The sequence below is a fragment of the Setaria italica genome, chromosome IX (assembly GCF_000263155.2).
Source record: "Setaria italica strain Yugu1 chromosome IX, Setaria_italica_v2.0, whole genome shotgun sequence".
In the NCBI taxonomy this organism is placed as follows: Eukaryota; Viridiplantae; Streptophyta; class Magnoliopsida; order Poales; family Poaceae; genus Setaria; species Setaria italica.
Genome location: NC_028458.1, coordinates 36,127,165 through 36,136,519, shown reverse-complemented (window position 1 = coordinate 36,136,519; position 9,355 = coordinate 36,127,165). Strand labels below are relative to the sequence as shown.

General features: G+C 46.9%; 1 protein-coding gene and 1 non-coding gene across 2 annotated transcripts; both read left to right on the top strand.

Annotated features, from left to right (window-relative positions):
* Positions 1-1,523: 1,523 nt before the first annotated feature.
* Positions 1,524-1,596, top strand: TRNAA-UGC. Its single transcript has one exon. It is a non-coding gene; the product is annotated as a tRNA-Ala (tRNA).
* Positions 1,597-4,154: 2,558 nt separating this feature from the next.
* Positions 4,155-7,187, top strand: LOC101782132 (plant intracellular Ras-group-related LRR protein 5). Its single transcript, XM_004983523.4, has 3 exons — positions 4,155-4,778; positions 5,760-6,673; positions 6,762-7,187. The coding sequence occupies exons 1-3, from the start codon at positions 4,220-4,222 to the stop codon at positions 6,903-6,905; spliced, it is 1,617 nt and encodes a 538-aa protein (XP_004983580.1). The 5' UTR covers positions 4,155-4,219; the 3' UTR covers positions 6,906-7,187.
* The last annotated feature ends 2,168 nt before the right edge of the window (positions 7,188-9,355 follow it).

Here is a 9,355-nt window from a genome sequence, read left to right as displayed (position 1 = left end):
ACTACTCAGATGTAAAGTAACTACAAAACGCTTCTCCAACTACCAACGACATACTAATATTCTCGTAATATACTTACATGAGTCTTTAGGGAGCATCGAAAGAATGGAGTAAACTTAGGTGGATCCCCTAAGTTAGGACGCATAAGCTTAGCAGGAACACCACACTTGCACATGGGAGGATCCCTCACACGCCTACAAGCAGCCTCCTGCTTCTCCTCATCGGTCATCATAGGTGGGTTTGGTGGAGGAGGAACCCAACGCCTAAACTTATGGTATGGTTTAAGCTCTGTGCTATGATATGGGAATAGGCGGATCCTAGGATCATATTTGTCGGGTCCATCGATCCACTGAAAGAAATCGCAAGGTGCGGCAGGCAATGGATCAAAAATCCATTTGCATACATAGAAGGCTCTTCCGGCTGTCTTTGGATGCCTTGATTGTTTCACCTCTGCTTGCGCGCCACATCTACAAAGTGGTACCGGAAGAGCAGGAGGTACGGGACCAGCAACATTGGACTCGCCCACATAACGCACATACCACCTACGCCGTTTGTATTCAGAACCAAACGACGCCATCTTACCTGTAAATCAAGTGCGAGAAATTTAATACACAAATAAACTTTACACACGTAATCCATACTAGCTACATACATCATTTTGATAAAATGTAAACACTCGATCTACAAAATACAAACACTGAAACAAAAATGAGACTAATTAATTGAACATATAAAAAAAATACATGTCATGTAAACCACACAATTGGATGAATATATACCTAAATCGAAGCATTCAACAAGTTCTACACGTCAATATCGCGGGCAGAGACTCAATTGCGTATGAACTACGTATCATCTAACACAAAACATCATTGCATTTCATTGAAATTTCAAATCACTAACCTAACCCTAAGTCACCTAAACATCCTCCGATCTACCAAATGCAACGGTAAAACACGAGAATAAGTAGGGGAATACCTTCCACACGAAGCAGGGATCGATTCCCACTACTTTCCCCCACCAAAATCGCCGGATTTTTGGTGGATTTGGGGGTGGGGTGGCGGGGGCCGGCGCTGCAACGTGCTGCTGTGTGGTGTTTCTGGAGGAGGAAGAAAGGAGGGAGGGAGGAGGAAGCGAGCCGGCGCGCGGGCCTAAGTGTTGGCCCTGCCGCGCCAGGCGGGCTGGCGCGGCAGCTGCCGCGCCAGGCGGGCCGGCGCGGCGAAAGCGCGGCCCACGTCAGCGCCCGCCTGGCGCCGCGGCTCGCCGCGCCAGCGTGGCAGGGGGCTGCCGCGCCAGTGCATGTGGCGCGGCAGCATGTTCCTGCCGCGCCAGGCGGTCTGGCGCGGCCAAAAGGGTTAGGCCGCGCAAATAAACCCCCGCTGAGGTTATTTTTAAAAATAAAGAAAAAAAAGAGTTAAAAATAAAAAAAAACGCCCAGCCTTGCAAACTAGTGGGTCTTGGTTACTTCTTGAACGCGTGTCTTTAATTTGTATATATTAATTTGGAGGGAGAATAAAATAAAAATGGGGATGTAGCTCAAATGGTAGAGCGCTCGCTTTGCATGCGAGAGGCACGGGGTTCGATCCCCCGCATCTCCATCGTTTTGTTATTTTTTGTTTTATTTTTTCCCATCATCCTAGCTTTGCTGGCTTGCTGCTTCCCTTCCGGTCTCGGCTTGCACTTGTAGCCTCCAGTCTGCACTCGTGTAAATAAAAGTCAGGTTGAATTGAAACGAGCTAGTACGTAGTATGACTTGAGCAATGAGCAAAGCAACTCCTACTTTGTTCTTCTCTCTTATTAGGATATAAGGAAATCCTGTTGGAGCTCCCGTTCATCCATTAACTAGTTCGATATTAAGCAAGTCGATCTACGCAGCCGTTAAGAAAGACAGCCGGACGGCGAGAGCTCAGTTCATCTCGACAAAAAAGAAGAGAAAAAACATTGGATCGAGTCAGCCAATGACCTCATTCGAGGAGGAAACGCACCACACCATCGGAGACCCTGCAATTTTCTTCTTCCCTGCAATTTCCTCGGACAGCGCCATCGGCAGATTCTTCTTCCCCTGCTGGCTGCTGCGAGTAGTTTGACCACCAGAGCAGCTCAGATTATTCAAATATATATCACCGGCACGCACGAGGGGGTTCGGTCCGGGTACGTCCAAAACCGGCCGCGGCGTCCTCCCGTTTTGTCCGTCGAAAACTTGTTGCCATGTTCATGTTCTGCTGAGCACGCACGTCGATTCCACCGAACGATTGTCATTACCTGTCGCTCCTCGGACGCTAAGCTGTATAACACATGTTGGCTCCCATAAAACAAGTTCAGAAGCAAGAAAGGGAACATGCAGCAGGCCCGCAACGAGCCAACACGCCAGCGCTCCTATCCCACGCCTTTCTTGGTGTTATCTAATGGATCTAATCATTTAATCCAGTTCTCAGTAAAGAGCTGAGTAATCCAGTTCTCAGTAAAGAGCTGAGAGCTGACAACTCGCAAAGTTACGGTGGTTGTAGAAGCATCTCCAGCAGATTGAGAAAAAACACATTCCCCTATACTAGCTAAAGGGACCGAGAAAACACGTTTTCAATATAAAGGGATCAATGCTGCAGCAGACCCCTTTCTCTATTCCCCTTCCCCTTTCACCTGATTATGTGAGCCCCACTGTCAGTGACTAATCTATTTTTCTTTTTTTTCTCTCTCCTCTTTTTCTCTCCCCTTTCTCTCTGCATCTCACGCAAAGGAACTCCGGCGCAAAGGGATAGTGGTGTGGTGGGGCGGCGGCTGGGCCAACCAACGCGACAGGACGGTGGCATGGTGGGGTGGTGGCCTGGACGGTTGGCGTGGAGGGATGGCGCCGCGGCCGGTCCACGAAGGGACACATGGCCAGCGGCGGGGGTGGTCCGGCGGCAACGTGGCCACGTGGGGTGGCTCCATCAGCGGCGCATGGCAGGCTAGTGACCGGTGGGGGAGCGTGGCCGGGCTCACCGAAGAAGGGCGGCACCTAGAGCGGTGGGTCGGCGGCTGGCGGGCTGGGGTAGGAATGGGAGTACGGGTAGGTGCATCGGGGTAGGAAAGGAAGTGTGGCCAGCGGCACGTCGGGGCAGAGCGGGAGCATGGCCGGCGGCGCACTGGAGGAGGGGCGGTGGGTGATGTGTCAAGGCAGGGGTGGCGGCTAGGTGCGTCAGAGAAGAGAGCCAGAGCAGGGATGGCGCGCTGGAGTGGGGGAAAAGGAGGAAAGGGGAGAGGAATTGGATCCCTAGGAGGGGGAGAGGAGAGTGGTTTTTGTTAATTGAGAAAAAAATTACAGGAAAGGGGATCGTTTTCTTGACCTGAGCATGTTTTTTTCCATTTCAATTCTCTTTAACCAGAAATATAGGGAAAATGAATTGGTTTTCTCGATGTGCTGTAGATGCTCTAATCATAATCAATCGCTAGTACGGAAACAAATCGGAGCAAGTTAAGGGGGTGTTTGATACTACGGACTAAACTTTAGTCCCTATCATATCGGATGTTTGCACACTAATTAGAAGTATTAAATATAGTCTAACGATAAAACTAATTGCATAAATGAGGGCTAATTCGCGAGACGAATCTATTAAACCTAATTATTCCATAATTAGCCCATGTGATGCTACAATAACAATATGCTAATTATGAATTAATTAGGCTTAATAGATTATCTCCTGAATTAGCTCTTGTTTATGCAATTAGTTTTATAATTAGCTCATATTTAATGCTTCTGGTTAAACCTGAACTAAAAATTAGTCCGTGGAACATCCTTTAATGCCGGTAAGCGTCAAATCTTTGTGACAGTAAAAGGTATATCAGCCTTGCGTAGGATACTTGGGATGATCGGGGGAAAGGTTCACTTCACTTGGCTTCGCGCCGAGCGATCGATCGGACATAGCAGGGGCCACAGCGCGGTGGCAAAACCGGTCACCTCGTTCCAGATCCTACCGGACACGTCCCGGTCCTCTGACAGCTAATCGTGGGCCCCACGCCCCGCGCCGGCCGCCACCCCCTCCGTTTTGCGCGTGAGCCCCTCGCATTAATTCGCAGTCCCAACCCCACCCTACGCGAATACGCGATTGCCATTTCGAAGCAACTGGCTTCGCAATTAACCCCTCCCGTTTCCACTTTTTATACACTCCCTCGCTCCCGTCGCTGCCGAGCCATTATTGCGGCCAGTCCGCTTCCGCTCCTCTCTCCCTGACTCTCTCGGAAGAGATGGTGGAGGCGCCGGGGATGGCGCCGGCGACGGCGGAGGCGGTGGAGGAGCTCACGCGGCTGTACCGGGAGCTGCCGCCGCGCCCGGCCGTGGAGGAGGTGGAGGCGGCGGCGGCGGTGCTGGCCTCGGCGGACGCGGAGGAGGAGGCGCGCCTCGCCGAGATCGACGCGGAGGAGGCGGCGGCGCGGGCGCGGGGGCGGCCGGCCGTCCCCACCGAGCTCCTCGACGTGCTGCGGGAGGCCAGGCGCAACGCCGTCAGGCTCCGCGCGCTGCAGCAGCGGAAGGAGGCCGCCCACGTCGTCGAGCTCGAGAGAAGGTTCAAGGTCTTCGACGACCTCATCCAGAGGGCGTCGCGCGTGTTGTCCCCCGGTGATGGAGGAGGAGGTGGGGGTGGTGGCGCCGTCGTCGTCGACGAGGTCGTGGAGGTGGAGGCCAGGCGGAGGCCGGAGCTGGCGGTGGCGGTGGCCGCGGCGGCAACGGAGATAGACCGCGGAAGCAAGGGCGGATTGGGATTGGAACCCAAGTCCGTCTCGACGCTGCGTCGGGCTGCTTCTGCAGGTATTACGCCTCTCTTCTCTTCAGGTGTTATGTTTTTGTAGCATTTGATTACGAAATCGTTTTCCCCGAGCGGCCGAGCTGAGTCTAATTTCCTCTCGAGAATAATAAAATTATGTTTTTTTCGAAAGGTAATATGTTAATTGCTAGTCTGTTCTTAGAAAAACTCAGACTACGAGTTGACTTAGCTGTAGGATGCCATCATACTGGTAGTTCAGTTATAATAACCACACTTTCTTTACAGTAGTTCGGCCCTGTTTGTTTGCAATAGATTATATAATCTTGTCGTCCAAGGACAATATGGTAAAAGACTACCTTGCACCACCAAAATAATATGAAGTAAGCTGCCCGGGAGTAGCATGGGCATTATTAGGCATGGGCCTGTCAACTGTCATGGAATGTCGCACCCGAACCACATAGCTCATTCATTCACAGCCTGTCACTAAATTAATTTCCTCCATTTCTATTTGTTTGCAAAGGATCTATTCATAATTCATAGGATCCTTCTCAGTAGCTCAACAATAGTGGTAGTAATTGGAATATGGGGCAGGGACTGCAATTTGTGATAATTCTGGGTGTTAGCTCTTATTTTTGTGATGATAATTACTTCTAAGGAACTTGCTTAGTTTTGATAGATAGGGGATGTTGCGATTTATCTTACCAAGATATGAATGTTGAACAGTTTTCAACTGAGTTTATTCATTGACTTTTGAGGTACTTTCTAGTGTAAGGCTTTAAGCCTATACATTTTTTTTTCTTTATACCTTTTGTCTGCTGCCTTTAGTAAATCTGATGGTTTCAGTTTACTAATTGGAGTAGATGTAGATAGGAGATGGGTACAAATGATGAACAATTAGACACGTTGTTTTGAAGTGTATTTTTAGTAGGCTAGCCATGCTTAGGCGAGACCATCTTTTTGTACAGTACCATTAAAAAATTCAGTGTTCATATCCTCCTAAAGTTCAACATCTCAATTTTTTGCAGGTAATGACACAGAAAAGCTGGGCCTTATCCAAGTGGCAAGCCTTATAGAGTCATCAGCAAAGAAGGGGACTAGAGAGCTCAATCTCCGTGGTAAGCTGGTGGACCAAGTTGAGTGGCTCCCTGTCTCACTTGGGAAACTACAAGATGTTACTGAGCTTGATCTATCTGAGAATAGGATCATGGCACTCCCATCAACAATCGGTAGCCTTAGATACTTGACAAAGCTCGACCTCCACGCAAACCAGCTGATTAATCTACCTGATACCTTTGGGGAACTTTCCAACCTGATTAATCTTGACTTGCGGGCAAACCAGCTTAAATCTCTTCCTACATCATTTGGAAATCTCACGAGCCTGGCAAATCTTGATCTGAGTTCGAATATGTTGAGGAACCTTCCTGATTGTTTAGGAAAGTTGACAAACTTGAGAAGGTTAATTGCTGAGACGAACGAGCTTGAGGAGCTACCCTATACTATTGGATCTTGCACCTCTCTTGTGGAGCTTAGATTAGATTTTAATCAGCTAAAGGCCCTTCCAGAAGCCATTGGGAAGTTGGAAAAGCTAGAGATCCTCACATTACACTACAACAGAATCAAAGGCCTGCCTACAACAATCGGCCACCTTACCAGATTGAGAGAGCTGGATGTCAGTTTCAATGAAGTTGAAATGATTCCTGAGAACATTTGCTTTGCGGCGAGCCTTGTGAAGTTGAATGTCAGCAGGAACTTTGCTGACTTAAGAGCACTGCCAAGATCAATAGGGGAACTTGAGATGCTAGAGGAGTTGGACATCAGTAGTAACCAGATACGAGTACTGCCGGACTCATTTGGGAACCTCTCAAATCTACGCGTATTTCATGCTGATGAAACTCCACTGGAAGTACCACCTAAAGAAGTTGTAAAATTAGGAGCTCAGGTATGCATCGCATTATCGCAGTGCTGTTATCCCATATTTACTAACTTTTGTCTTTCACTGGCTGAATGATGTTTCTTCTACATGTCAGGAGGTGGTTAATTATATGAAGAATATGGTTGCTGCAAGGGGAGCAAGCCAGAAGGAAACAGATAAGAGGAGCTTCTGGGCCTGGCTTCACTCGCTGTTCGGTTGTTGCAAAAAGGATCAAGGAATTGAATCAATTCCAGTTTAGCTGAAGCATTCATATGTACCATCATGAAAATTGTTCAGTGTTGGTCCATCTCTCAGGTCAGCAACGAAATGAGATATCGATAATTAAATTTATTGCACTCATGTGTTGTGCATACAAAGGATGTGTGTAGCTTTCTTGTACATAAGGTTCATTTGTGTGTAAGTTCATATGTATTGATACTAGATACACTATCGTGTCACTCTCCTCTTATAAGAAACACGAGCTGTCCATCATTTGTTTAAAATTTGTCAAATTTGCGCCGACGCAAGCTGTTGGCATCCATATAATAACTCCTATTCTTTCAGCGTCCTAGAATTAGTATTACAGGGCCATTTGAACTGTCGTAATTAAGCTGTTGCTTCACTGCCTTAGAAGCGACAGATAATGGTGCACATGCATCTGATTCGAATCCTGATGAAGCTAATGTGCCAAACATGAATCTCCATGTCTTGATCCCTTCTACATGGTAAGATACAACTTGACTTCTTTTATTAACCAGTAGCTTGGCCTGTCATACCAGTAGTTTGATTGCATAATGTTTCCATATGAAATCATTTCCTCTATGTGTGTTCTGTGGATGAAATCTATGTTGGACGTGGATGAAATCTATGTTGGACGTCTGATTCACTTTTGTGTTTCCTGACAACAGATGGAAGATTTACAGATACGAGAAGGTAAGATAGTTCAAAATGTGAGTGAACAATAGCTCCACGTTTTGTTTCCTTGCTTGTCTGCTCATCATTTCAGCGTACGAATTTCTTTGCAATTGCTAGCTGCATGCCTTTTGTAATTTTCTTTACTGCTCAATTAGTCCACCAGTTGCGTGATTAGCCTGCAACTTCGAGATATTTTCTTGATTGGGATGCCATCATGGTTATGTGGAATGGACACCTAATTTGGTTAAAGTCAATTAAGTTGAATAGGTGAGGGATTTGATTGACTGGAGGTGTGTTCGTTCGTAGATAATTTGGTATTGGAATTTAAGATTGATGGCTCTATCTGAGCTTCTGGTACTTATATACAGAAAATAAACTGCGTTGCATAGAACAGCTGTGTGTCGAGAGGGAGATATAGGGTCACGTCAGTGTTGGGAAAAGTCAGTGCTATCCCTGACCTTGTCTGCCAATTAAAATCTTATCCTTGTAGGGGACAGCTCAATTGAATTGCACCTGGCAACAGACAGAACCGTGTCGTTGCCTTGCTAATCGTGGATTCGTGGTCTAGGCCTATCATGACGGACTAAATCTGTGTGTTTGAGTTGAGATCAGAAACTAATCTGTATTCAGTTGGCGTGAGGTAACTGTTATTTGCTACCTGTAGTTGTCTGTGGAAAAATATTCTCTGTTTTCATACATTTTACTTTGCTTTTTTTACGGTTCATTTGAAACACTGCAACTTTTGATGAACTCTGGCACTATTTTAAATTTTTTGCTAGAATTAACCCATGATTGACAGTTCTGGTGGCGCTTTTTGTAATTTTTAGTGGCAAGCTTCCGGTACCCCATTTTAATTCGCTCACACGGAGACTCAAATCAAGACTTATTGGATGCTTACTCATGTGCTTTAACTATTTTTTTTAAATGTTCCATCTATTTTCTTTATCCTCTTTTTAGTTGCTTCGTTTCATCTCGTGATCTCGTCTCGTGCTCGAGGGGTCGTCATGCGTTTCGTCAGCGACAGTTTTCATGCCCGCGGTGTAGTTGACTAGAAATCTGAATATAATTGTACGAGCAGGTGCATGCACGATGGGAAATGTAACTAAGGTGAGGCGGCAAAATCAGCAATAGGAAGGTCTCGCCATTAGCAGGATGGTACCATCGTGCTACGCTGCCAGAGAGACACTTCTCCCCTGACTAGGACGAATCTCTCAAGCAAATGATAGAGATGTCCAACTTGGCTCCATGTGCGCTGCAGGGCATGAACAAAGCAGATCAGCATGGCAGTCACAACTCCCAGAAAGACACAAACACTGCAACCTAGCATTGCAGAAATCATTTGATGCTGCAGCCAAATCATCCATCCTCTAGCAAGTCGTTCCAACTGTATCCAACAAGAGTCTAGGCAACAATAAATAACCAACGCCGGATTCTCTGACAACACCGGCGGAATAGGAATGGGAAATTGTTTTGTAGGGCAGAAGCGTTTGCTACAATCTCTCTCTCTACCTGGCATCACCATTGAGTACAAAGATTAAAGCTGATTAGTTTTGAACCAGTAAGATCAACAGGCAATGGCACATCGTTCAGGCCCTGCCTCAAAAGTCTTTGTATCAAGATTGCTGGATTGAAATGATAGAAACACACAAAAATCAGTGAAGATACCGAGCTACCTCCAAAAAGAAAGTATCACTTGTGAGTTTGCTACTGTAATAATGTACATATTGTGCATATTTGTTTGATTAATCAAGCATGGCTGTGGTGGTGGGTGGGGTGGAGTGGGGGGGGGGGGGG

What these genes read in the sequence shown, in the direction of transcription:
- LOC101782132 (XM_004983523.4), top strand. Translation starts at nt 4,220, where the DNA reads ATGGTGGAGGCGCCGGGGATGGCGCCGGCGACGGCGGAGGCGGTGGAG. An exon ending in GCGTCGGGCTGCTTCTGCAG is followed by an intron (nt 4,779 to 5,759) that starts GTATTACGCCTC and finishes AATTTTTTGCAG; the next exon opens with GTAATGACACAGAAAAGCTG. An exon ending in TTGTAAAATTAGGAGCTCAG is followed by an intron (nt 6,674 to 6,761) that starts GTATGCATCGCA and finishes TCTACATGTCAG; the next exon opens with GAGGTGGTTAATTATATGAA.